Source organism: Dryobates pubescens, chromosome 31, assembly GCF_014839835.1.
Source record: "Dryobates pubescens isolate bDryPub1 chromosome 31, bDryPub1.pri, whole genome shotgun sequence".
Classification (NCBI taxonomy): domain Eukaryota; kingdom Metazoa; phylum Chordata; class Aves; order Piciformes; family Picidae; genus Dryobates; species Dryobates pubescens.
Genome location: NC_071642.1, coordinates 2946388 through 2974156, shown reverse-complemented (window position 1 = coordinate 2974156; position 27769 = coordinate 2946388). Strand labels below are relative to the sequence as shown.

Sequence of the window (27769 nt, the reverse complement as noted above, 5' to 3'; positions counted from 1 at the left end):
AGGCTCTGAAGTCAACTGTCTCGCAGTACTTTGGCCTGAAATGCTGGCCTGTGCTGGGAAGAATGGACAAGGGAATTAATTCCTGTACTCTGGGCTGCAGGAAATTACCTGCAAGATAAGAGGGTGACTTGATCTCTGGGAGAAAAAGAAGGGGGGGGGGAAAGGAAAAAGAAAAAGAAGACTTTCTTATCTTGATGATGTTTGCTCTGAAGTATCATCCTCTGACTGCCAGAGTCTGCCTTGCAGGATCATTCAATTACAGCCAGCTCCTGTGGCTGCCTTCAGATCCTTCCCTTTGGAGGGATCGTTGTGTTTACCAAAGCATTGCTCGTTCCTCTTGGTATTCCGAGGGCTCTGCTGTCACCTGGCTGTGTGCTGTCACCTGGCTGTGTGCTGTGCCTGCAGCCCTGTCACGCTCTCCCCACTCACGTGCTACAGCAGGATAGGATCAATTAGGCAGGGATCTGAAAGGCAGAGGACATCAAGATGATGAAGCAGTGAGGAGCGTGTGTGAGTCAGTGTTAGATAGCTGGTGGTAGGGTGAGCAATGAATGAGTCCTGTCCCTTTTGGAGGGTCCCAGCCTGTTTGCCTTCAGGAACTCCACACATCTCCCAGGCTAATGAGGGATGGTCACACCAGCCAGGCCCTGTGTCTGCTTCTTTGTTCTGTCCTCCCAGAGGAATTTGTCACTATGCAGAGTACTGCTCTTCCTTAAATGACCAGGTTAAAGAGCTGTGAGGTTCCTCAAGGCCTACTTTGTTGGACTGATCTTCTCCCCAGCTGGCAGCTTTTGAGAGCAGGAGCCATGAGGCTGCTGAACCCATTCATTTCTCCCATTCACCTATGTCTCTAATGGCTGTGCAGATCCAGCTTTCAAGTCCTCTGAGAGCCACTGGAATGAAGAGCACCTTGTGAAGACATTGTAATTATTATTATGGGATTTAGGGGTGTGTGGAAATGATTCACGGGGACCTTTGCCAGCCAGCAGGCTCTCGGAGCCAGGTGAGCTCTTCCTTGGAATGTGAAGCATGTGGCTCAGCAACTGGGAGGAACAGGTTTGGCAGGACATTTGAAGCTGCTGGCTGCAGACAGCCTCTCCAGAGCCACATCCCTGCCTTACCAACCTCCCAGCTGGATGCTGCTCTCTGCCACGCCGGCCTTGGCGAGCTGCGGAGGATGGACACGCTGCGCAGGAGCCTTTCCCGCTGGAAGAGGTACCACATCAAGGTGCACCTGGCTGATGAGGACATGATGATGCCCTTGACAGTCAAGCCCAGGGACACAGTGATGGACCTCCGGGCTCACTTGGTGCGGGAGGGCGTCACTTCCTGGAAGAAGACCTTTTATTACAACTCCAGGCAGCTGGAGGAGCATGAGACTCTCAAAGAGGCCAACATCCAGAACGGCTCTGTGCTGCTGCTTGTCAGCAACAAAAGGTAGGCCAGGGGCTCAGCTGCAGTGGGGGTGGTGCAAAGGAAGGGGAATGCTTCAGTGTCTTGGCCCCTTGGGATGCTTCCCTGTTGGGGTTTGCAGAAAGCAGCTCGGGAACTCAAACTCCGGACTGAGATTCAAGGCTCTTCGTATCCAGACATGCTGTGGTGTGAAATAAGGGAGTAAGAGGTGGAGGGAATCTGCTGCCTGTCTTGTCTCTGATCAGATCTCACTTTCCTGACTACATGGGCAAGCACACAGGGAGGGACAGGCCATGGAAAAAGGCACTGGGGAGAGCTCCAGGAGCCTCTCGCTTGTCCTGAGCTCCAGGAGCCTCTCACTTGTCCTCATTCCTTCTTCTTGTGCCTGGTCCTCTCAATTTCTTTTTAGCTGATACTTTCTGCAAGTGTTTGGAGGTGGCCCAGTCCTGGTTTGATGTGGAAGAGCTGTGAGCCACCAGCTTACAGCAGAACACAATGAGTGTTGGACAGGGACAGCAAGAGGCTGCAGCCCTTTCTCTGACCAGATCACAGCAAGAAGTACAAGAGACTGGAGACTTCCAGTACAGCCAGTGCAAAGGAGAGAAATCAGGGCAAGAACTGTGCTCCAGTGGGAATGAAAGCTGAGATCATGGACCTGAGCTCCACTGGCCCACAGGTTAGTTTGGATTCAATGTGATGAGTTCCTGCCCACCCAGTGCCTGGTGGTTGCTGCCAGCATGATTAACTCTGTGAAGCATTTTGGGGATCCTGGGTGGAAGAGGTACAGAGCAGAGCATGTGTTGTGTGTTGTGGCTAGTTCACCTTTCTAAATGCTGAGCCCCTCTATGAGTTAGGAGTCTGTGCTGGTCAGAGTTTACTCTGCAGAAAAACAACCCACCCAAAACAACCCCAAACAAACCCTGCACTGAGGATTTCAGTTCCTGATTATGTGCCACATACTGGCAGGGTCCTATTTTCCAGTCCAGAGGCAAGTTGAAATCTCCCACAAAGAAGATTTAATAAAGCATTTCCTTTCAGAGCTCAGCCAGACACAGGAGATTTCACATCACTCAGCTAACTGCAAACCCCAAGTCACCCACAGCCCCTTTCTCCCAACATCTCATTTCAGCTCACTGATTAACTTGGCTCAGCTCCTCCTTTTCACCTTGTTTTTAGTGGCAGGAGCTTTGCTATTTGCTATTGTTGTTTGCAGTGTTTATGTTCCTAAATTGCACAGCCTGGATTTTTGAGGGGGGAGGGGGGAAAACAAACCCAGAAGGATTCAGAGGGCCTTAGTTGATGGAGGGCATGTGCTGACTGCTGCTCTTCTGACAGGAGCCTGATGTCCAGAATGTGCTGTGCACCCTCCTGCATGCTGCAAAAGCAAGGGTGGAACTGCAGCAGTGCAAACAGCACTGGGAGGTCCTGCCCCTGGTGTGCTGAATGCAAGGTGCCCACCTGCAATCAGTAGCTGGGTCTGAAAACACAGAGCCTGATGCTCAAAGTCCCAGCTCAATTTGTTTGGGGTGTGTGTGTGTATGTGAGTCCATGAAAACAAGAATGAGATTGCTCCTATTTTTCATCTTGAGTTTCATCTAAACCTCCCTGTCTCCTAAACAAGCACCTTTGGCCAGGCTCTTAGTCCTTTTTGCCAGGGCTGGGTGCATTGTGGAGGGTGAACAGTCTCTCCCTGAAGTCGTGGCTCTCCTTAAATTCTTGGCCATGAAGGATTACAGGGTTGCAAGGAGCTCTGCCACTCTCAGAGTAATTAGTGGTAAATGCCCAGGTGTTGGGGACACATTTCTCTGAGGGCTCACATGGGTGACTGAGTGACTGTGGTAGCACAGAGCCCTGAAGATTTCTGTGTGTGGCTTTGGTAGCCATCACCCTGCCTGATGCATGGGCCTGAGCTGACTGCAGCCTCTGTGACTCAGCACCTTGCCAGACCCTCAGCACCTTGCCAGACCCTCAGCACCTTGCCAGACCCTCAGCACCCTACCAGATCCTCAGCACAGAGAGGGCTGCTGTTCAGGGGGCACTTTCTCTGTCACTTCAACTGGGAGTTGGGAAGTGCAGGGTGGGAGAAGGCAGGTGCTGCATTTCAGCTGGCATTACAGCACCATCTTGAGCCTTAACAGTATTTAGCCATAAACCCATGTTGCTCCATGTGCCTGGGGAGATACCCAGGTTTGGGTCAGCTGGGAGCAGTGTGAGCCTTGGGAGAGAATCAATGCAGTGTTTGGGCTGTCTGGGAGCCACAGGAGCAGAGAAGGCGGTGCTGGGTTTGGCCAGCAGCCCTGAGGATTTAAGAGTTGGTTTTAGTACTTCACCAGCTTAGTGAGGTATGGACCCCTCTCCACCAAAGGTCAGCATCTGCTTTTTGAGTTCTGCCTGAAAGTCTTGGTATCTCCTACTTACTCTTTTGTACTGAGATGTCAGCCAAACTCTATTAATTCCACAAGTGGAGCTGCTCTGATTGCCAAGGTCTGGAGCTCGGTGTCGTGCCTATAAATATTAATGGTCACTCTGCATGCTGCTCCTTCCTACAGGGGGCTCGTGGGACAGTTTACTTTGAACCAGAGAAAACATGGAAATGACCCTATTTTTCATGCTCCCCACTCCCCCCCCCCCCTCCTCCTCATCCTCCTTAATGCATTTGTAGATAATTGGCATTTAGCAATGGCCGAGTCAGCATTTCCACCTCTCGCTCCCTGTTTTCTGGGGTTTATAACTTAGTCATAAAAATTCACTTAAGGCTGCAGCTTGGCAGGCCTTGGATCAGCACAAGCAGCAGCAGCAGCTCGTGCTGGAAAATGTATTTGGGCCTTGGTGGTTCAAAGTTTTGCAGCAGAGACATTTTGGAGTGGAGTCAACGTGACCTCTCGCCCTGGGAAAACGGAGAGGCAGGCCAGAAGTGGGAATGTCGCAGCCACTGAGGATGCAATTCCCCCTTGTGCACAGCTTGTTAATCACATTTCTGCTGCACTGATTGAGCTTGCCAGCCTGGTGCAGTGGAAGCTGAGCAAGGGACGTGCTGAAAGCCAGTTTCTGCCCTGCAGAGGTTCACAGTCCAAGAACAGGGTTTGCAAGTGAGTAAAACAAGCAGAGCAAGCCTGGGAGTGAGCATGAACAAGCAGAGGGAGAAACCCCCCCAGCTCAGTGGCCTTGGGCCAGCCTGTGGTGTTCAAGCCATCAAGGAGACCACCAGCAAGTCTCAACATGAAAGGAGCAGCTGTTCAGCACCAGTGCAAGAGCCTCCACAGGGGCATGCAGCAGGCTGTCCCAAATGCCCAAGGCATGATCAGTCCTGGCACTGTGGACCACGCCATGGCAGAACCAGTTTGGCTCGCTCTGGAGGTGGTGCATGGCCCCAGAGCCAGGGAGCTGCTCAGCTGGTCTGGTGGTGATGTGGGAGTTCCTGAAACTGGCACCACTCTTCCTGAAGTCTGTCTGCCTCAGTGAGCTGCCTGGATGCTCTTTGCTGGCTGCACGCTGTGGAGCACCAAGCAAAGAGGCTTCCCACGGTGCAGTCAGCTGCAGTGACTGGTGGGTGTATGGCACTGCCTGCTCCTTGTTTGATAATTTGCTGGCTGCATTTTGATTTCTCCATGTTAGGTGGAGGGATATTGTCTTGGAACTGCTGAACCCACCACTTAACCCATGAGCTGTCTCAAATGCAGGACAGAAATGGGTGATCCCAAGCGATTCCTGGGTGTGCTGTGGTGCCTCTTACTGCCCACTCCTAAGGGTGTACAGCTCCAGCTGGATCTGGATGTGGTAGACAGGCAGATTGACAGAGCTTTCACACTTGATTTCAGTCTTCTTTCTTGTGCAGTCACCTCCAGCAGTCAGAAAAGGTCTGGACTAATAAATAAACCAGTGCCTGGACTGTTCTCTGTCACAACTTTGAAGTATTGCTCTGCAGTTTTGACCCAGTCCAGATCCATTTTTGGAGCCAGAGACTCTTCCTTGTTCCTTGTGGGCTGTCTGGATGTGACCATGCAGGTTTGGAGGGTAGGAATTTCAAATGAGCACATTGGGCATTCTGTGCCAGCTGTCCTCTCATTACAGAAGAAAGTCCCAGACACATTTCATTTCCTGGCATAGGCTCAGGCACAGCACATGGGATCCCCTCAGTCTTTTGGAAGCTGAGGTCTCCTTGAGGCCAAGCAGCTGTTGTCATCGTAGATGGCTTGCCCAGAGAATGGAGTTCAGTAAGTCATTGGTGAATAGGTTAAATAAAGTAGATGCTGGCATTGAGTTTAGCAGGAGTCTATTATCTGGAATCTATTGGTGTTGATTTTCTGGCCTGCAGCCACCTGAGAACATCTATCCTGGGGCATTAGCTCAGTTACCATAACAACTCATCTAAGAATAACTCCTGACAGCTCCAAGAGCAGACCAAGGTCCCATGTGGTATATAAGTCACTCTTAGGTCAAGATAAGCATAGCCAGGGTTCTCCCTCTTCTGCAATCCAGCCTGAGCGTTCCTGGGGAGGGATGCCAGTGCTTATACAAACTTGAACACTCCTGGCACCCTGATTTACCCTCCAGAGGCTGCTCATCCTGGTTTTCCAAAGGTGCACCCACTCAGGATAACAAAATCCCCCAGCTTTGGGGAACTCCCCTCACTCCCTCGCTGGCATTCAGTTTACAGCCTCTGCTTTTTGGCCTCAGAAATGAAAACTATCACTGAGCCTTGGCATAAAAACTCCGACTGAGCCACTTGCATGAGGTCCACTTCAGCTGCTGCTAAGGAACTGCTGCCTGCATTTGACTCCTGCTGATGCAGATCAGTGTTTGACGGAGACCCTGAGCGGTGGCTCACTCCAGGCTTGCATTACTCCTCTCTCCAGTCACCCCTTCTTACTCCCACTGCAGCTGCCTGAGAAGCAGGCCCCAAGCACAGCAGAGGATGTTGGATCTCTAGAAAGGGAAGCCAGAAGAGGAACAGCTCCTGCACAGCCTGACCCTGCAGACAACGCTGCCATTGCACCCCAGACACGAACCCGGCCCCTTTCAGTGTGATTTCTGTGGTGCCTGCTCCTTGCCCTGACCTTCCAGCTCTTGGAGCTGCTCAGCAATTACTCCCCAGCATGGAGGGAAGCCTTTCTGCTCCCATCCAACTACTCCAGGCTTGCCCTGTTAGGCTTAGGCCCTAGCAGCAGGCTCCAAGGCATCTCGCAGTAGGATAACGATCCTTTAAATAGCACTGGGAGCCTCTCTTCTCAGGGAGAACTAATTAAGTTCTTCAGCACATGCTTAGACATATGTTGACCTGGTATGGCCTTAATAGGCCTGCTTCTATCTCCTGGATAAATAACACTGGCTTAAAAAAAAGCCCCCTCCTCCTGGAGATGCGTTACTTAGGCAACAGCCAGGTGGGGGACTGCCTTCAGCTCTGTGGCTAAGGGTGGTATTTATGTGCATTACTCATGGGCCAAGCTCTCTGCTGCTGCAAACTCCTTGAAACAAATCTGTTTCAGTGACTTTTTAAATTAATTTATCCTTTTTTAGTTCCAAAAGCACCAGTGCAGTTCCCCCAGTGCTGACCCCCTGCATTTAGCTCATCAGCTTTACTGATCAACCCTGGAAGCTCATTTAGCAAAGAGCAGAGCTTGCTAATGTGGGCCACAGGGTCTGAATTCCTCCCCTGTGCAGCTGCATGGGGTTGCACTAGATGAAACTGAGCTAGTATATGTCCCATGGGGGTGTGTCTGTGTGTCTGTCTTGGCTCCAGGCAAAGAATTAATGGCCTGCATCAAGAATAGTGTGGCCAGCAGGAGCAGGGAAGTCACTGTGCCCCTGGACTCTGCACTGGTCAGGCCACTCCTTAAGCACTGTGTCCAGTTCTGGGCCCCTCAGTTTAAAAAGGACATTGAGAGACTTGAAGGTGTCCAGAGAAGGGCAACGAGGCTGGGGAGGGGTCTGGAGCACAGCCCTGTGAGGAGAGGCTGAGGGAGCTGGGGTTGCTTAGCCTGGAGAAGAGGAGGCTCAGGGGAGACCTCATTGCTCTCTACAACTACCTGAAGGGAGGTTGTAGCCAGCTGGGGGTTGGTCTCTTCTCTCAAGCACCCAGCCCCAGACCAAGAGGACACAGTCTCAAGCTGTGCCAGGGGAAGTTTAGGCTGGAGGTGAGGAGAAAGTTCTTCACTGAGAGAGTTGTTGGCCATTGGAATGTGCTGCCCAGGGAGGTGGTGGAGTCCCCATCCCTGGAGGTGTCCAAGAGGGGATTGGATGTGGCACTTGGTGCCATGGTTTAGTCATGGGGTCTGTGGTGCCAGGTTGGACTTGATGATCTCTGAGGTCTCTTCCAGCCTTGGTGATTTTGTGATTCTGTGCAAGTGTATTCTAAACTGGGTTTTTCTTCTCTGGGGTGATAAGGACTTCTCTGGAGCTGTGCTGGTTTAGACCAGGGGAAGATTTTTTGCCCAGTTGGGCTAAATACCCTCTCCTGTGTCCTTGGTGTTTCATGGGGCAGATGTGCTGCGGGGTGGGCTGACAGCAAATCCCTCTTACAGTGCCCTGAAGTTCCAGCTGAGGAAGCAAGAGCTGGAACATGAATCCTGTGCTGGCTTTTGCAGATAACCCAAGCAGCCTGAAGAGACTTGTGGTGGTCCTGATGTTTTATGGGACTGAAGGGTTACAGGGTGGACTGACAGCAACCCCCTGGCTATTACAGTCCCCTGAAATTCCAGCTGAGGAAGCTGGAACCACATGAATCCTGTGCTGGCTTTTGCAGATAACCCAAGCAGCCTGTAGAGGTTTGTAGTGTCCTTTGGTGGAACCCTACAGAAAAAAACCACCACAAACCAACCCCAAAACCCCACCCCATAAACTCTGAACTTCTCCAAGTCCTGATGAAATGTTTGCAGCACAGGCTGGGGTTTCTTGTCTGCATAATGGCAAAGAGCAATTCACAGGAGTCAGAAGATTCAGCCCTGCACTTACTGGCTTGGCTGGGTGGGGTTGGCTGCCTGGCAGAGCTGCTGCCCACAGGCCATGAGTATCTTGGTTGCAGTCCAAGGTGTGATAATGAGCTCCCTAAGCAGCAAATGCTAGCCCTGAAGAGGTACCCCTGGAAACTTGCAAGAGCTTCAGCTTCTCTTCTGGAGACCCTAGGGGGGGTAACCCTAGATGATTTTTAAGGGTCTCCAGAAGAGTAACTAAGAAAGTGAACCTGCTTTTGCTAAGCTTAAGTTTTTCTGGGCAGGGCTTGTAACCTTTGTTTATGGAACCACGAGGCCAGAAACCCACTGCTGAGTGCTAAGGAACAGGGGTGAGCATGGCTAGAGCAGACCAAGCCTCTGTCTCTGGAAACATAGAATCATAGAATCAATAAGGTTGGAAAAGACCTCAAAGATCATCAAGTCCAACCTGTCACCCAGCACCTCCTGACTACTAGCCCATGGCACCAAGTGCCACATCCAATCCCCTCTGAAACACCTCTAGGACAGTGACTCCACCACCTCCCTGCACAGCACATTCCAATGGCTAACAACTCTCTCTGTGAAGAACTTTCTCCTCACCTCCAGCCTAAACTTCCCCTGGTGCAGCTGGAGACTGTGTCCTCTTGTTCTGGGGCTGCTTGCCTGGGAGAAGAGACCAACCCCCAGCAGCTACAACCTCCCTTCAGGGAGTTGGAGAGAGCAGGAAGGTCTCCCCTGAGCCTCCTCTTCTCCAGGCTAAGCAACCCCAGCTCCCTCAGCCTCTCCTCCCAGGCCTGTGCTCCAGACCCCTCCCCAGCTTTGTTGCCCTTCTCTGGACACCTTCCAGCATCTCAACATCTTTCCTGACCTGAGTGGCCCAGAACTGGACACAGTACATGGCCAAATGCTCTGAAAGCTACAGGCTGCCCTTGTTCCACGATGAAAAATGGATTTTCAGGAGAATGAACTAAAGAGGGGGAGCCTTGCTTCTGAGAAAAAGGCCTCCAGACAGTTGCAGATTGTCTGAAGGAGGGTGAAGGCAGCTTTTGTGGAAGGATAAACAGGTCTGAAACCCTGCAAGTAGCTTATCCTCAGCTAGACAGCGTGGCTGAAGAAGCAAAGCAGTCAGAGGATGAGGTTTAGATTCTGCCCCCCCAGCCAGGGTCGGTGCCTCCCTGGTGAACTGCCATTTCTGATTGCCTGCCTCCAGTGCTCCAAGGCTTTGCCTCTTTCTTCTTCAGATAATGCCAAAGAGCACAGCCAAAGCCGTGAGAGATGGGGGAGCGTGACAAGGGCTGAAGGGAAGCAGATGGAAGAGAGCTTGGCTGTGGAGAGGCAGCCCAGCCACCAGCCTGTGGTAAGTCCCTCCCTCCACCGCAGCTCAAGGACTGCTCAGAAGGCAGCTCCGAGTGTTTTCAGCACGGTGCCCATGAATAATGAAGCCAAACAAAACAACAAATAACGTTTCCTCATCAGCCTGCCATGTGGCCCCAGCTGCCAGAGGAGAAGCGTGGGTAAGAATGACGCAGCTCCTGAGGGCAGTGAATCAGAGGGAGATGCCCGTCAGAGGGTGACTTCTGCCTGGCTGATGAAGCGAGAAGGAGCTGAGAAGGACTTTGCTCAGGGCTCTAGATGGGGACGTGGGACATCTGAGCCTCCTTCTGACTCCTCAGTAAGTTGCTAATCTCGGCCTTTGTTTTCCTGTCTGTAAGTCTGAGCTAATTTATTCTCCCCTTCCTCCTCTTTGTCCATCCAGCTGCAAGGGGCTCAGGTCAGAGGCTGGCTGGGCTCCTGGGCAGTTCCTATACAGGTTGAAGGCTCTGTGCAGCTCTAAACACACTACAGACAGCCCTGCAGCTTGGCAGCCTTTATATATCCAAAGGACAGAGAGTGGCTGAGCACTGCCACAGCAAGAGTTACCTCACCTGACATCAGGGGCTCTCTGTTACACCAAAACTGCCTTCTCTTTGAGCCAGGGTTTATTGAGGCAATCAGCCTGCTGGTGTTGTTCTTCCATCTGTGAGCCAGTCCCCCTGCTCCAATAATTTCTGAACCAGCTGACCTGATTCAACCCTGCCTGATGGAAAGAGAGAGGTCCCTCAGACCCAAGAGTCCTGCAATTTTCATGGGAAAAAAACCCACAACAAAACTCAAACCAGCAGCTGGATAGAAGAGAGACATTTAAGTTAATATCCTACTGAAGGGAAGGTAATTACACCTCTTGCTCCCTATCAATTTTGAGATGCAGCAGCCAGGTGACCAGCTGGCATTTAGAACCTGGCACCTGCCTGCCTTCAGCCCAGCTCCTGCCCTTGCTGCCCCGTGCCTGCAAAGCAGGAAATTGGTGGAAGAGCCAAAGACCTTTCTGGGGAAGTCTGGAGGGGGATAAGGGTGCCCTGGGGGATATTGCAGTGGGGCAGGAGCATTGAGAAAGGAGTTGTAAGACACAGATCAGGAGGAGAACAGGTTTCACCAGCTGCCTTGCTCTCAGAGCAACTTCAGGGTTAGGTTCACCCTTGTTGGCAGGATGAAATGCAGGAGGTTTCTCTAACCACTACAGTACTTTCCCCAGCAAATTTCAATGCCTGCTCTTGCCAACCCTCCCAAACCTGCATTTTCTGGTTTTCAACAGGAAAAGCTGCTTTGCTGGGCTTTGAGAAAGCATTTGCTTCTCTTTACCAGCAAAAGCAGTTGAAGAAATGCTGTGGAAAATGGAGTTTCTTATTTCCCAGCATTTTTTTTCCCCCTTTTTCCACCCCCCCCCCCCCCCCGCCCCCCCGGAACAAAAATACTTCCTCAAATACTTCTTTGGGCTTTGCACAGGGATTCTAAGGCAGGCAAAGATGTGAACACAGTCACAGATGAAGGGCTTTCATAGAAGCACAGATTCATTGAATGGTTTAGGTTGGAAGAGACCTGGAAGATCATCCAGTTCCAACCCCCTGCCATGGGCAGGGACACCTCCCACCAGCCCAGCTTGCTCAAGGCCTCATCCAGCCTGGCTTTGAACACTTGAGTGGTTTGGGTTGGAGAGGACCTTTAAAGCTCATCCAGTCCAATCCCCCTGCAGTCAGCAGGGACATCCCCCACCAGAGCAGGTTGCTCAGAGCCCTGTCAAGCCTGACCATGAATGGCTCCAGGGATGGAGCTTCTACCACTTCTCTGGGCAACCTCTTCCAATATTGTACCATTCACATTGTGAAGAGTTGCCTCCTGATGTCCAACCTAAATCTCTCCTGCTCTAGTTTCAAACCACTGCCAGTGTCTCACCAGCCTCATAGCAGAGAACTTCCTCCTGATGTCCAACCTAAATCTCTCCTGCTGGAGTTAAACCCAGGGGAGAGCAGGTGGGCAGACTCACTTCCCTCGATCTGCTGGCCACAGAGCAACTGAGCTGGACAAAGAGTGGGATGGGATTAGGCATGGGAAGAAGGAATGTGGCTTTCCCAAGGTCAAGCAAGGAGCTGGGTGCAGGGTGGAAAGTGCTGGTGCTGTGGGGTCAGCACTTCTGCTGCCTGACCATGCGGCGCCTCGGTGTGTCTGTCTGTCCTGAAATAATGAGGTTCTTGGAGCAGAGCCAGTCCTCTCCTGAGTGCTTGGAAAGTGCCTTGCACAGCCCCTAGGTGCAGCCATAAATCCTGATTGAAATGATAATAATAATAATATTAAACTGGAGGCATGCCACTGAAGATGGGACATGCTCAGCACCAAAGTGCTCAATCTCTGTCCCTCTTCTAAGTGGAAGGTTCAGTTTGCCTCACAGAGCCTGGCAGAGGCCAACATTTCCTTCTCTGCACCTGCTCCTCACAGTCTTTTGCTCTGCAAAAGGCAAACTGCCCTGACCTGACTTGAATTAGAATAGAATAGAATAGAATAGAATTAACCAGGTTGGAAGAGACCTTTGAGATCATCAAGTCCAACCTAACACCCAACACCATCTGATCAACTGAACCATGGCACCAAGTGCCTCATCCAGGCTCCTCCTAAACACCTCCAGTGATGGTGACTCCACCACCTCCCTGGGCAGCACATTCCAATGGCCAATCTCTCTATGAAGAACTTCTTCCTCACCTCCAGCCTAAACTTCCCCTGGTGCAGCATGAGACTGTGTCCTCTTGTTCTAGTGCTGCTTGCCTGGGAGAAGAGACCAACCCCCACCTGGCTACAACCTCCCTTCAGGCAGCTGTAGACAGCAAGATGGTCTCCCCTGAGCCTCCAGGCTAAGCAACCCCAGCTCCCTCAGCCTCTCCTCACAGGGCTGTACTCCAGACCCCTCCCCAGCTTTGTTGCCCTTCTCTGGACACCTTCCAGCAGCTCAACATCTTTCCTAACCTGAGGGGCCCAGAACTGGACACAGTAGGTTCCAGTATCTAATTTAACACCTCATGCCTGTAGCTGGCAGCTCTGGCCAGCTCTGGATGGCTTTTTGCAGCTCAGGGGGATATCTGGAAAGAGTAAATTAACTGTGGTGGTGTGGGGAGCTGCCTGGACTAATGCCTTTTTATGATTATTGTTATTATTTTTATTCCAGAGATAGGCTCTGACTGACACTTCAAATCTGCCTGGCAATCTTTTACTCTTAAGTGCAGTTGCTGCCTTTCTTCAGAGCAGGAAGAGCTGGTTTGGCTGCTGCCCTCCAAATGCTGGATCTTATCACATGGGGAAAAAGAAGAGGGGAGAAAAGAAGACATAATAACAATAAAAAAGGGCAAAGTGCCTGGACCCAGCCCCAGGTACAGCATCAAAAGAGGCAAAACTAACTGGATTTATTAGAGGTATTTCTGGGTTTGCTCCTCTCTGCCACAACCCAGATGAAGACATAGGAGGAAGGAGGCTGTGCTCTGAGAAAGAAGAGCTGACTCTCTGCCTTCTTTCTGTGCCTCTTCATTCTGTTGTTGTTTGCCCTCAAGAGGCCTTTTGAATGCTTTGCAGGTAGGACTTGCTCAGCCCTCCAGTGATGAGAGGGACTTGGGGAAGCTGTGTGCCAACCTCTTCTACTTGTTTGACACTGCTGCTTCTACTGCCTGGCCTCCTCACCCTCTCTCTTGCTCTTTAGTTTCCTTGCTGCTTGCTGAACACTGAGATCACTGAGGTCACCCAGCTGCTCTCAGGAGAGGTGGCAGCCACTTCTTAGAATGTCATTGAGACATTTGGAGTTTACCTGAGTCTGGCCAAGAAGGAAGGTTGGGTCTCCAAATGGGTAGAAGCGCGCTTTGAATCCTCTTCTGGGTGCAGACACACTCGGGTGGTAAAGCAGAGTTCTCTGAGATGTTCTGCCCCTCCTAGGCCCATCAAAACCAGCCAGGCTCTTTAGACTGCAGAGCAGAGGGCAGTTGTTGTGTTTCCAAACACCAGGAAAGGTGCTGACTGTAAGAACTGCTCTGAAATGGATGTTCCCCTTGTTCTCTGGCAGCACAGGTGTGGACAAGACCGAGGACCAAACCCAAAAGGTGTGCAGGCTCCTGGGCGTGTGGCAAGCTGGAGATGTTTGCAGGTTCCCCACGCTGCACCACTGGGGGGATTTCTTCTTGCCAAGCATGTTTACCTTTGGCATCCTGCTGCTGCTGGGGCAGCCCAGAGAGGATTACCAAACCCACTGCTCTTTGCTGCTGCGTTCACCTCCACCTCAGAGCCACCATCAGGCCTTCCTTCCCAGCCAGCTCCTTCTCTTGAGCTTCATGAGCAGAAGACAAGCCCAGGCAGGCCACCTCCACCAGCTGCTGTGCTTCAGCTCAGGCTGAGGCATGTTTCAGTGGCTCTTCTGTGCTTCTCCTCTACCCAAGCCATTGGATGCCTCAACTGCTTCAGTTTACAGGGGCTGGCAGCCTGGCAGCTTTCCTCTGCACTAAATTGTCTTCTCAAAAGTTACATCAGTGTTGTACCCAGAGGGAACAGAGGAACAGATGCAGCCTGTGAAGTCTGCTCTTTCAGTCACCTGCCTCATTTAATTTCCTGCCCTGCCTTCTAATCAGTGAGTCTGCAATGGTGACCCTGGGAATGCAGAGGGTTGTTCAGATACCTGAGAATCCAAGGCTGCACCGGTGGAGCTCTCAGGGTCTGCAGCAGGCTGCATCACCTCTCCTCTGAAGCTGCTTCATTCTGGATTTCCCTCCTCCAGAAGCACTTGCACAGACTCTCCAGTCCATGGCAGCTGCACCACATTTCCTTGCAGGGACTCCCTGGCACAGGGCAGCTGTGCCACATTAGCCTCTCTTAGGCTGGCTGGTGTGGTATTCCCTCCTGGGAGTGCTCTCCTTCCAGGTGTTCAACCACACAGCTTTCACGCTGCTTTCTGGGGCTTTGGCCCCACCATGGCTCTGCCATGCTACCTCAGACAGGCTGCTGAGGCCTCACTACCTCCCAGGGGCTCCCAGCATCACAGGACCAGTGGTGCTTTGCAGGGACTCCTTTCTCAAGGCAGCTGTGCCCATGCTCCCTCCCAGGGCCTTGATCCCTGTGGTGTGCCCTTTTCCCAAGGACAGCAGCACCGTGTCGCCTCAAAGATGCTTTCAGGACTGTGTTGCCTCACTCATGGCTATCAGGAAGCCCCTAATGAAAGGGTTTCTGGCACTTTAGAGTTGGTGAAGCAGACTCCCAACCTCCTGTGGGGTTTGTCGGTTGCCTTTTTTAGCTCCTGTTAATTCCAGGCAGTGCTGCCCTGCTGCTTATTCAGCCGGTGTCAAACCCCTGGGAGCCAGGAGGGCCGGCTTTGGCTGGAAGCACCCATTTGGTGCCAGTGCTGCTTTGTCTCCCCCATTCCAATCTGTATCAGATTGCTCTTTGCCCGCTGAAACGGCCAGTTAGGATCCAGTTGTCATGCAAATTGCACGGGGGGGACAGAAACCGGGAGGGGGGGTTGGGGGGACAGAGATCACAACTAAGTACTTCTGTCAGCTTTTGTTAGTGCCTGATGGGATCCTGCTCAGTTACTGCTGGCTGCGAGGCAGCAGACAGGAGAGAACCTGGTGTGCTTTTGTGTTTTCTGCTATGGGTAAAGGCTGCCTGTAGGCACTGCTGAGCCCTGGTAATGTGATGTGTGTGCAAACCTAACAGACAGCTTGCCGCCCACACTGGAAATTCGATGATTGCCTTGGGTTTTGGTTGCTTTTTTTTCCCCTTCTTTTTTTTTGTTTTGCAAGGCTCTCTTTTCTATCCTGCAGGCCAAAGCCGTGGGGTAATTGCCAGTCTCTCCCTCTGCAGCGCTGAGCTGATGCGGTGAGGGAAGTGTAGAGACGCTGGGATTGCAATCTGCCGCGGAAGGGTGGGGAAAGAGCTCTAAGGTCGTCAGAGTCCCAACTCTCAACCCAATAGCACCGTTGTGGTGGGTTGAAGTTCCCCCCTCCAGCATTAACTTTGCCAGACCAACTCAGTTAGAAGCCAATGGAGCTGCACTGACAGGCAAAAATCTACACTCTACAATGGAATGCAATGAATAGCTACAAAATATACAGTATCATAGAATCAGAGAGTCAATAAGGTTGGAAAAGACCTCAGAGGTCATCAAGTCCAACCTGTCACCCAACACCTTGTGACTAACTAAACCATGGTACCAAGTGCCATATCCAATCCCCTCTTGAGCACCTCCAGGGATGGGGACTCCACCACCTCCCTGGGCAGCACATTCCAATGGCCACAAAATCTTTCTTTCTGGGAAGAACTTTCTCCTCACCTCCAGCCTAAACCTCTCCTGGCACAGCTTGAGGCTTAGCCCAGGCCAGCCAAAGCAGGCAGATTATCTCTCCTGAGCAAAGCAAAGCCAGCCAGAGAACAGAAGAGAAGAGAGGAAAGGGAAGAATTGTTATGATACAGCTCCTCTTATTCTAGGTATTTACCCAGTGAAGTTGTTCAGAATCATCTTCTGTTTCCCTTTTTACAGCCAAGAGTGATTCATTTATCTTTTTCTACTTTTCTGCTCAAAACCTGTAACTGAATTTTAAAGGCATAGCCTGAACCCACCACAACTCTGACCACTAAGCCACGTCCCAAAGTGCCACAGAAGGCTGAGGGCATCTTCTTGGCCATGAATATCTGAGGGGTGGGTGGCAGGATGCAGGGGCCAGGTTCTTTTTGGTGGTGGGCCCAAATTGGAACCCAGCAGGAGAAGAGAAGAGAAGAGAAACTTCTTTGGTGTGAGGGTGCTGGAGCCCTGGAGCAGGCTGCCCAGAGAGGTGGTGGAGTCTCCTTCTCTGGAGGCTTTCAAGACCCATCTGGATGTGTTCCTGTGTGACCTGCCCTGGGTGGCTGTGCTCTGGCAGGGTGGGGTTGGACTGGATGACCTCCAGAAGTCCCTTCCAACCCCTAACTTTCTGTGATTCTATGACCCACACATTAATGTGCTCCTAATCCTGACAGCCCTGGGAGTGTGGTGGTGCCATGGGGGTCACTGTGATCATTCTCCTCAATGCTGTCTCCTGTGTTTGGTGCTAAATGTTGTCAATGAAGAGAAGGATTTCAATTTGTAAAGGAATCTGGAGTCACTGTGGAATTAAACACACAGGAGCCCTGCAAACACCAGTGGAAGAGCTTTGTCTTCATTTCAAAGGGCAAACCATGGGGAGGTAAGGGGATCTGCTGCTGCTGTAGCTGCTTTTATGACATATCAGCTTTGCACTTCCCCAGGCTCTGGGTAGCAAAGAATGGAGCTGCACATTCTAAGAGCAAAGCTCATCTCTGCTGACAGAGCTGCAGCATCCATCTGATAAAGCAGTGCAGCTGGCAGGCAGGAGGGCAGTGCTGTGAGGGTTAGCTGAGTTCATACAGCACCTCTAAGATCCAGAGTGAGAGCAAGGCCCATTAAAATGGAGGCAAAGAACAAGAGAGGTGGTGGAGCCAGATGGATGAGCTGAGTTCCAAGTCCTCCAAGGATCTGTGGCAACATAACTCTTGCATCTACCCAGAAAAGCCTTTGCAACTCCCATAAATGACTCTAAATGGCCTTATTTTCCCACTAGCAGTGAATTAAGCAGCTTCAAAGAGGAAGAGTAAATCCATTTGATTGCACATGTTGCAGGGAATAACCTTCTTAGCAGTCATTAGTAATAGCCCAGCCTATTGCTGGCAGTGTGGCCACCAAACCAGGCAGCAGAATCATTGTCTTGCTCCCACCATTTCCAAATGACAGCTGAACAAGGGGAGCTGGAAGGGCCTCGAGGGAGGAAGCAAAAGCCAGCCTGGAGAAGCTGGGTTATAAACACTCTCTGCTGGCAAATGAAATGCACCAAGGCCAACACAGCTTTTGAGGATGACTTTGGCTCTCCCTCTTCCTGACTTTCTCCTAAGCCAAAGCCTGAGGTGGTGGAGGTGTTGGATTGTTGCTCATCTTCTGAAGGGAAGAGGAGCTTCTACACCTTGGGTTTGTGAAGCAGCAGCTGTCAAGCTCGAGGCCTGGGCTCTAGCCCAGGGGGATTGGACTTGATGATCTCCAGAGGTCCCTCCCAACCCCTACCATTCTGCGGTTCAGAAGGCACAGCACCGGATCCCCTCACCATGGCAGGGCTGTTCTCACACAGCCACGCTCTGGGAAAGTCTCACCTGGGGTAGATGAGCTTCTGCTCTCGTTTGATGCAATTATAACCCCAGTGCAGCTCCATCTGAAACCACTGTTTTCAGCCCATGCAAATGAGATCAAGATCTGGCCCCGGCTGGTTCTGGTACACAATGGAAACCGACTGCATTATGGAAAACAGGAAACAAATCTAATGTAAATCTAAATGGAAATATCGTGCTTGCTCTTACATCAGAATAAATTGGAAGCCAGGCTGTGGATTCTAATGGAATTCATCTGGATTTCCACCAGGCTGTGGCTCAGCATTTGTCAGTTGGCTGCACACCGACATCGAAGCGCAAACCGTCGCTGCCTCCTCTGAATAGCTTTGAACAATTTCTTCCTTCTCCTTTACACTTAAGCAATTGCCTCTGCATCCTGAGAGCTGATTAGCCTTTTCAAACAAATAAACCCCTGCAAACAGGCAGCAACAAATGAGCCCTGCTCCTGCTGGCAGGTCCAGAATCTAAATGATGGATCTGAGGCGCTGGGCTCGGTTCTGGAGTCACTCTTCTTCCCCTGTGGTCACAACGTGGAGCAGCAGGGTTGAGCTCATGGGAGGACAGGCCTTAGCAACAGATACTCTGATTACCCACAAAGACCAGACTCCCAGCATGGGGGATCTGGGTCCCCCCAGAAGGGACCCCTCCAGCCGAATAGAATAGAATAGAATAGAATAGAATAGAATAGAATAGAATAGAATAGAATAGAATAGGAGTAGAATAGAATAGGAATAGGAATAGAATAGAATAGAGTAGAATAGAGTAGAATAGGAGTGGAGTGGAGTGGAGTGGAATGGAATGGAATGGAATGGAATAGAATAGAATAGAATAGAATAGAATAGAATAGAATAGAATAGAATAGAATAGAATAGGAAGAGAAGAGAAGCGAAGAGAAGCGAAGCGAAGAGAAGAGAGAAGAGAAGAGAAGAGAGAAGAGAAGAGAAGAGAGAAGAGAAGAGAAGAGAAGAGAAGAGAAGAGAAGAGAAGAGAAGAGAAGAGAAGAGAAGAGAAGAGAAGAGAAGAGAAGAGAAGAGAAGAGAAGAGAAGAGAAGAGAAGAGAAGAGAAGAGAAGAGAAGAGACGAGACGAGACCAGGTTGGAAGAGACCTTCAAGATCATTGCATCCAACCCATCATCCAACATCACCTAATCAAATAAACCATGCAACCAAGCACCCTATCAAGTCTCTTCCTAAACACCTCCAATGATGGTGACTCCACCACCTCCCCAAGCAGCCCATTCCAGTGGGCAATCACTCTCTCTGTGAAGAATTTCTTCCTAACATCCAGTCTGAACCTCCTCTGGCGCAGCTTGAGACTGTGTCCTCTTGTTCTGGTGCTGGTTGCCTGAGAGAAGAGACCAGCCCCATGTTGTCCCAGTCCTGCAGAGCCTGGCCTGTGATCAGTCTCCTGAGGAGAAGATGGATGTGTCCCTGGGTTCTAACTGGTTGGTTTTCACTTAGATGTGATGAGCAGGGCAGGGCAAGAATGGTGTTGGGGTTTTCTTTGTCTGCATTTTGTCACTTGGTTTCCTGACATCAGGTTTTCCACTTTCCTTCTGGGAGCTGCAGATGAACCTGAGTGTTACTGAGATAAAGCAGAGATGAATAAGGGTGGGGAGACACTGGAACAGGTTGCCCAGGGAGCTCGTGGATGCCTCCTCCCTGGAGGTGTTCAAGACCAGTCTGGATGAGTCCTTGAGCAACCTGGGCTAGTGGGAGGGATCCCTGCCCATGGCAGGGGGTTGGAACTGGATGAGCTTGAAGGTCCCTTCCAACCCAAACCAGTCTATGAACCCTGAGGGGAGCGATGCAGCCAGCGAGCCACGTTTCTGGTTCTCTGCCACTGATTTGTTGTGGGATCCTCAGGAAGTTCATTTGGCAAGGCTTCCACGAGTGGCCTCTCTCTGTGGCTGTGTTAATGCCTGGATGTTCAACCTGAGCTGTGCACAGTCCCCCTGTGCTGGATGGTTAAGCACGCAGCACGCATGGCCCTGCACCAGCAGCCCAAGGTGCCAACCGCTACCTCTCAGGCTCTTTATGTGCCCATCTGTAAATGGTTGTAATAAATACTTCCCTGATTTTATAAAGCTATTAAAACCTCTCTAATGAAACAGAGGCTTTCAAAGAGCTGTGATTATGATGGCTTTACTCCTGCTTAGGCTTTATTCCTGCAGGTCAGCTGTGTTCAGTGTGCGAGAGCTCTCCGGCGGCTGGCACCGCAGACCCTCTGCGGCATGCAGGCAGTGTCTTGCTGCCTTGGTTCAGTCCTTTGCAGCATCTCCTGCAGCCAGGCTGCACCTGGCAGTTGTGGTGTTGATACACAAACAGAAGCTCCATCTTCTCATTGCTTGCAGCCTCTCTAACTCTCTTCTCCACGTACCACAAGCTTACTGGTGAGGCTGGCAGGTGTGAACTCGGAGGCAAGGAGAAAGCAGAAACGAGAAGTTGCTGGGTCCCAGCTCAGCCCCAGCTCTCTGCAGGAATGCAGCAGATGCAGTCATGGGCAGCACTGGACTGCAAAGTGCATGAAATCCAAGGGAAGCAGCTAAAATCAATTTCCCAGGCTCCTTGGAGAGTCTCAACAGCACCACAGCTCTTTACTCACTGCCTGTAAATGATCCTAGTGCATATAAAACCCGTATTGAGGTGGGGGTAATGGGACCACAAATACAGAGGCAAGAGAGAATCAGAACTGCAGAGACATTTTCTGCTCCAGCAGTACAAGAAGATGGGGTGCAGGGTGGTTTTTTTTTCCCCTTTTTTTTTTGCTTTTATAGGACTAAAACTCTTTAGGCAAGGGCCTTGAAAGTGGGAATAATTGTAATTTACTGTTCACACTGCAGTGGGGAAATCAGGCCCAGGCTTGTAGCCACAACCTTCAGCTATAACTGCTGTGGACTGGAGTGTGCTGTGCAGAGCTTTACTCAGTGACTGGGCACATTGATTTCAGAGCAGCCTTCCCCCAGGGCACTGCACTGCTTTATGTGAGTATGGATCCGAGAGCCCACGCTTGGTTCTGATCTGATGTGCTGAGAAAGGGAGGGGGTTTGGGGTGGATGTTTGCCTGTCTCACTTGGATGTGCGTGCAACGTGGCTTCAAGAGCTGAGACAGCCTTGATAAGTTCCTTATTAAGGTACTCTTTGAATTAAACCCTGCCTGTGCTGGGCAGAATCTCACCCCACTTCAGCACAGAGACTCCTGTGCACACAGAGCCGGGGCTTAGGTCAGAAATCAGGTCTGGCCACGATGGCAATCGAGCAGGTCGGCCCTGGGAGCCCGAAGGGAGTTTGCAAACTCCATCTGTTGAACAAGAAATGCATTAATAGAGGCTAGGACTGGTCTGCTGAAATGGCATTTGAATAGTTTTGGCTCTGCATTTCTTTTATTCCTGAGAAATTTCAGAGTACAAAAGGACTTTGATTTCCCTTCTTCATTTGCCAAGAATCTCTTTGAAATTCGTTTGTAAGAGGCTGAGGCTCGGACCAGATCTTTAGCTCACATAAACAGAGCTATCTCTAAAGAGATGCTGATATGCTTGAGCTGAGCATCAAGGACAAGGAAATGAAAGCAAGAAACTGCTAGGTATGACTTTGAGCTGGAAGAAGAGAGCTTGAGACTGGAGATGAGGAAGGAATTCTTGACAGTGAGGGTGGGGAGACACTGGCACAGGTTGCCCAGGGAGGCTGTGGTTGCTCCCTCCCTGGAGGTGTTCAAAGCCAGGTTGGATGGGGACTTGAGCAACCTGGGCTGATGGGAGGTGTCCTTGCCCATGGCAGGGGGCTTGAAACTAGATGAGCTTGAAGGTCCCTTCCATCCCAAACCACTCTATGATTCTAAATCCATTTTTACTGGGGGGCATCCCTCCAGCCTGTGGGATTTGAAGATAGATGCCTCAGTCCCATGTGCTTGGAGAGACATTCACAGGGGAGCCTGCAGATAACATTAAGAGGCAAAACTGTATGAAGGTGGTTAAAAAAAATCCACTTCAGGGGGTAAGCTGAGGCTGGTTTAAGCCCTGGGTACATCAGGCTAGATTTGCCCAGTTCTTGGTTTAAGCCCTGGGTACATCAGGCTTGATTTGTCCTGTTCTGCTTTCTTACAACTTCATCTTTTAGCTTTTAGTAGAGCAAAAGGATGCTAGAAGAGAACAGCCTCCTGCTGCTGAGCCTCCCCCATCACTGGGGAGGTGACTTTCTTGTAGTTTCATAGTAAGTTGTCAGTTTTCAAGCCTCTCAGTGCAGTGCCTTCCTCCCACAGCGAGCAGAGCAGCTCCTTTCAGCCAGGAGTTATTCCTGGGATATCTATGAACAAGAAAAGAGCTTCTTTGTTTCTTTAAAGGGGAGAAGAAAGAGGATTCCTGACAGAATCCCAGTGAAGGCACTGGGCCATCAAATGCTGGCAGAACTCCCTCCCATCATTTGTTGTGGGAATGGCCAAAGCAGCAAAAGCTGCACTGAGGGATGGCATAAGAAGGGTGCCCTTGGTGAGCCTTAGGGACAGTCCCTCAGGAGTTGTGCCAGCAACCAACTGCAGGTGCTTGGGGAAGGAACACAAGGGCCAAGGGGATAGAATCATAGAATCAACAAGGTTGGAAAAGACCTCAAAGACCATCAAGTCCAACCTGTTGCCCAAGACCTCATGCCCACTAGACCATGGCACCAAGTGCCACGTCCAGTCGCCTCTTGAACACCTCCAGGGACGGCTGCTTGGATGTGTCCTCCCCTGTATTCCAGCTCCTGGAGCCTCCTGCTCTGCCCTGCACCTCTTCCTGTTGCTGTTGATTGAATTTTGTTTCTATTTTCTTTCCCTTTGGACGCGGGGGGGGAAAGGAATTTCCAAAGTGCTTCCCTAGCTGTCTGACTGCTCCCTACAAATAGTTGTTTTTCTTCGGGATAAAGGCAGGAGATAATTCCTTTAAGTGGCAATTAAGCTCCAGGTGGCTGCAGAAAGCTGCAGCTTTCTCCAGCTCCTGCAGAGACACAGCTTGAGCCACATGTTTCCCTACTTCCCTAAGCCAGGAGAGTTTCCTCCCCCCGCATCCCTGTCTTTGTTTTGTGTCTGGTGGTGATTAAGGCCTCACTTCTGCAGGGTAGCCCAAAGTGATTGGAGCAGCAGGGAAAATGACAAGCGGAGGATGCTCCGTAAGCCGGCTGTGTCCTCTTGCTGAATGCACTCTGGATCTTGATTTGAACTCCTTGTGCTTCACCTGCAACAGCTCTTGTTTTCCAAGCACCGAGCCCGGTTCAATCTCCTTTTGCCCCTGCTGTGCTGGCAAACGCTGGGGAGAGACTTTTGATCCCCTTGGCCGGATTGCTGTGGGCTGATGGAGCAATTCTTGCACTCTGAGACTCAAAGCTGTGTCTCATCAGCAGACCTGTGTGATCAGTTTGGCTCATTAGTTAATGAGGTTAATGAGGACACCTGTAGGAAGCCATCTGATATGGAAGGGGCTGTGTCTAGCCAGAGTGATTGCTCAAGGTGACACAGCAGAGCCCTGGCAGAGCTGGGAGCTAGCAGAGCCCAGCAGGGCAGGGCATTATCTGCAGGTCTGAAGTCATCCCTGGACCTAGCCATGAGCCTGGGGAGATGTCTCAGATTCGGTCTGGTGCTGGCCACGTGCAAGGGGGGATGGAAGGCATCAGCATGCAGCCTGGCTTGGGCATGTTCTCCACTCTCAGCGAGGTTGGTGAGCCTTAAGAGAGCTTCAAAGCCTACCCACAGCAGCTCCATCTGCTAAGAAACAGGAGCCCCCAGCGCAGAGATCTCCCTTCCCCAGGCAGCCTTCTTATCAATGGCATCAAACTGGGGGATGTTACCATTTCTACCTGGTTTCAGTGATTTATCACCTCTGAATTATGCACCATTAGTGACAGTAATTGCCTCTGATTTGGACAGGTGGATGGAATTCCAGGGCTCTCTGTTTGGTGTGCTAACAGAATCAGAATTAATATTTTGTCTTGCCTGGCTTATCTCAGCTAGACAGTAGCTATTATTTCACCTGCTCTGTTTCTCTCCCCCCCCTCCCCTGCCACAACTGAAGTAATTTGATTTTGAGCCACACTTGAAGCAGGGCCTCACCTCAAATCAGTTTTCAGATTCCTTGACTGGAGTCTGAGCTCAATCCTCTCAATCTCCCCCACGTCCAAGCACAGTCAGCCCTGTAATGGGGTGGATCAAGCAGGGAGAACACATTTTGTGGGGCACTGCAGACACCTGCACACACACACAGAGAAATCTGACTGTGTGTGCACGCAGGAGCAGCTGAGAGCCTGCTTGGAGGTGGCACACACACACTCCTGTGCCCAGTGCCATGGCCTTAGGGCCATGCAGTCCCTCGTGGAGGTGGCACACACACACTCCTGTGCCCAGTGCCATAGCCTTAGGGCCATGCAGTCCCTCGTGGAGGTGGCACACACACACTCCTGTGCCCAGTGCCATAGCCTTAGGGCCATGCAGTCCCTCCTGGAGGTGGCACACACACTCCTGTGCCCAGTGCCATGGCCTTAGGGCCATGCAGTCCCTCGTGGAGGTGGCACACACACACTCCTGTGCCCAGTGCCATAGCCTTAGGGCCATGCAGTCCCTCGTGGAGGTGGCACACACACACTCCTGTGCCCAGTGCCATAGCCTTAGGGCCATGCAGTCCCTCCTGGAGGTGGCACACACACACTCCTGTGCCCAGTGCCATGGCCTTAGGGCCATGCAGTCCCTCCTGGAGGTGGCACACACACACTCCTGTGCCCAGTGCCATGGCCTTAGGGCCATGCAGTCCCTCGTGGAGGTGGCACACACACACTCCTGTGCCCAGTGCCATGGCCTTAGGGCCATGCAGTCCCTCATGGAGCTCACAGCTGTGCCCCTGCAAGTGTCTGTGAGCACCCAGGCAGAGGAGCATCGCTGTGCCCTCCTGCTGCGTGCCCCTGGGTGGCTGTGCCCCTGTGTGTGCTGGGAGGCCAGTGGGGGAAAGCAGAGATTTGATCACTCACAAAGTGCCTTTCCTCTGCCCTTTCTTCTCCCTTGTTGCCACAGGTGTTGAGTTCCAGTCCCCATCCCAGGGGGGGCTTTGCCTGCCTTTGCCTCCCGGGGTGGCTGTTTTGTTGGGGTAGGTTTTGGACACTTTGCATTGTTTGCCTTCTGGCTTTTCCTTTCCTCCTCCCCACTCGTGGTTGTTGGTTTTCTCTTCATGTGTGGCATCAAAAGGCTGTTTGAGCAGCAACCATCCAATCCAGATGAAAGGGGGTGTTGCTTTTGGAAGGGCCAACAGGAGCCTAAAGAGAACTGATACTAAATTATGAACTAGCTGCAGACTTTTCTCCCTTCTTTTCCTTCTCTTTATTTTTTTCTTGCTTTTCCTTTCCTCCTCTTTTTGTTGTCTTTTTTTTTTTTTATCCTCCCACCCCCCCAGCTCCCTACCCCTAATTAAAATGTCCTGGACACAAAAGTGGAATGAAAGGCTGGGCTCATTATTTTCCTTCCTGGCAGAACCCAAGTGGAACAGAGCTGTAAATGGGCTTTGGTTGAGTCCCATCTCCCCCCATAAAGAGTGTAATAAATATCAACCACATTGATTTTTCCTTCCCCATGAACTCTTTGCTATTTGTTCTGCTCTGAGTGCAGTGTGTTTTCCTCTGAGGTTTCTTTTGCTCTAACTCTTCTATTATCTGTTGTTGTTGTTAATCTGTGTTGAGTGTGTAATTGAGATCCTAAGAGAGAGGTTAAGAGAAACCCCCTCAGGAAGACATTTGACCTACATGGAGAAAGGGAGAGAGAAAAATCAACCAAATAACCCAAGCCATTGAGGCCAACTGCTCCATTTACCTGGTGGAGCCATTTCCTCCATCAAGGGCTCTCACACCCCCCCAGGCTTAGCTCTCTGTCTGTAATTAGTTCTGTGTTTTTAACCTCTCATTGGCTTTCCTGTTGATTTCTTTGCCCTGGAGGGGACATTCGTTGCCTGTTCAGTCATTCCCCAGGCCTCATTTTCCTATTCCCAGCAGTCCTCTGCTGAACTGGGGTCACAGTCAGGGATGTGGTGGGCAGAGGTGGGATGTGGTGGGCAGAGGTAGGTTGTGGGCCCTTTTCTCCTCCCTTTTTCATGCTGTGGTTGAACTTGGCCCAAGCCATCCAGGACATGTTGGGGGGTGATGGAGAAGATGTCTCAAAGCACAGATGTCAGCTGCTTAACTCCCCTTGGGCTGCCCAGGCAGTGAGGCACAGGCATGGGCATGGCTGGAAGCCTCCTGGGAGACTGTCTGGAGAAGGTTTCAGCCAACCTCAGACACTGCTCAGCTGCTTTCTGCCCACCACTGGTGGCTGCAGTCTGTGCCCTGAGCACTCAGTTGAGCCAGCAATGTGCCCTCATAGCCGAGGAGCCCAATGGTATCCTGAGGTGGGTTAAGAAGTGTCTGCCCAGCAGGTCAAGGGAGGTTCTCCTTCCCCTCTACTCTGCCCTGGTGAGGCTGCACATGGAGCATTGTGTCCAGCTCTGGGCTCCCCAGTTCAAGAGAGAGGGGACTGGAACATCTCTCATACAAGGAGAGGCTGAGAGACCTAGGGCTGGAGAAGAGCAGACTGAGGGCATCTTACAAATGCATATAAACATCTAAAGGGTGGAGGTCATGAGGATGGGGCTGGGCTCTTCTCAGTAGTGCCCAGTGATAGGACAAGGGGCAACAGGGACAAACCAGAAGCCAGGAGGTTTCCCTTGAACTTAAGGAGAACTTCTCTACTGTGATGGTGACAGAGCACTGAACCAGGCTGCCCAGAGAGGCTGTGGAGTCTCCTTCTCTGGAGACATTCAAAACCCTCCTTGACATTGTGTTCCTGTGCAACCTGATCCAGGCAAACCTGCTTTGGCAGAGGGGTTGGACTCAAAACATCTCCAGAGGTCCCTTCCAACCCCCACCCCTCTATCATTCTATGCTCTTCCTGCCTCCCTTGTTGGGTTGCTGCCTCAGGGACGTCTTGCAAGCACACAGCATCCATTCTTGCCTGCTCACTGCACCAGTTCCCCCATCTCAGCAGATAAAAGAGTTCTTAGTGTTTCCTTAACGTCTCTTTGTAGTTTATTAGAGGCCTAGGAGGCAGGGGGGGTGGAAATGAGAATGACTCAGAAATCCCTGTTCCGAGTCACGTGCAGCCTCTGCAATCTCGTTTGTAACCAGGAGATTAGAAGTGAATTATCTGAGCCAAGTGGCAATGCTGGAGCGGTGAGGGCTGAGGGGAGGGAAGTGTCACTTCCCTCTGGTGTCTCCAGCTGCAGCAGCTTAGTTCAGCCACTTTAATCTGCCCCTTTCTGCCTGTACTGGGAGCTGTGCTGTTGCCACGGGAGGTCTGCTGGCATTGATGGCTGTGGGCATAGCTGGCAGGATTTGCCCCTCCAGAGCTGATGGAGAAGTGCCTCCTTGGCTGCAGCATGAGGATGTCCTCATGCTCTTGAGGTGAAGCTGGGCAAAGGAGAGGGAGATGCCTCCTTCTCTGGAGACTTTCAAGACCCATGTGGATGCATTCCTGTGTGACCTGTGCTGGATTCTATGCTCCTGCCCTGGCAGGGGAGTTGGACTGGATGATACCCAGAGGTCCCTTCCAACCCCTAACATCCTGTGATGCCCCTGTGATGCCAGCTCTGCTCTCCCTGAAGAATCCATGGATGGAGAGGCCATGCCCTGCCATCTCCACTGGCTGCCATGTTTCCATGGCATTTCCATCACGCCTGTTCCCAGGGATGCCTAACAACCTGGAGCAAACTGGGATGAGGGATTAGCAGGCATTAAATGGAGCCACAGAGCCAAGCTTCCCACTCCTTTCATCAGGACAAATTCCTGTTTTCTCCCAGGGACTGACTGCAATCCAAACCCAGGCAGGGTGAGGAGCTGGCTGC

At 51.4% G+C, this 27769-nt stretch overlaps 2 protein-coding genes across 2 annotated transcripts in view; one reads left to right on the top strand and one right to left on the bottom strand.

Annotated features, from left to right (window-relative positions):
- TPM4 (tropomyosin 4) overlaps nt 1-18000 on the bottom strand; it is a 37201-nt gene extending 19201 nt beyond the window's left edge. Inside the window, exon 1 of the mRNA XM_054174851.1 lies at nt 17874-18000. The gene's annotated coding sequence lies outside the window, so the exon portion shown is untranslated. The remainder of the gene's footprint in view (nt 1-17873) is intronic.
- TINCR (TINCR ubiquitin domain containing) lies at nt 1146-1441 on the top strand. Its single transcript, XM_054174854.1, has one exon. The coding sequence runs from the start codon at nt 1178-1180 to the stop codon at nt 1439-1441; it is 264 nt and encodes an 87-aa protein (XP_054030829.1). The 5' UTR covers nt 1146-1177.
- Nucleotides 18001-27769: the final 9769 nt, after the last annotated feature.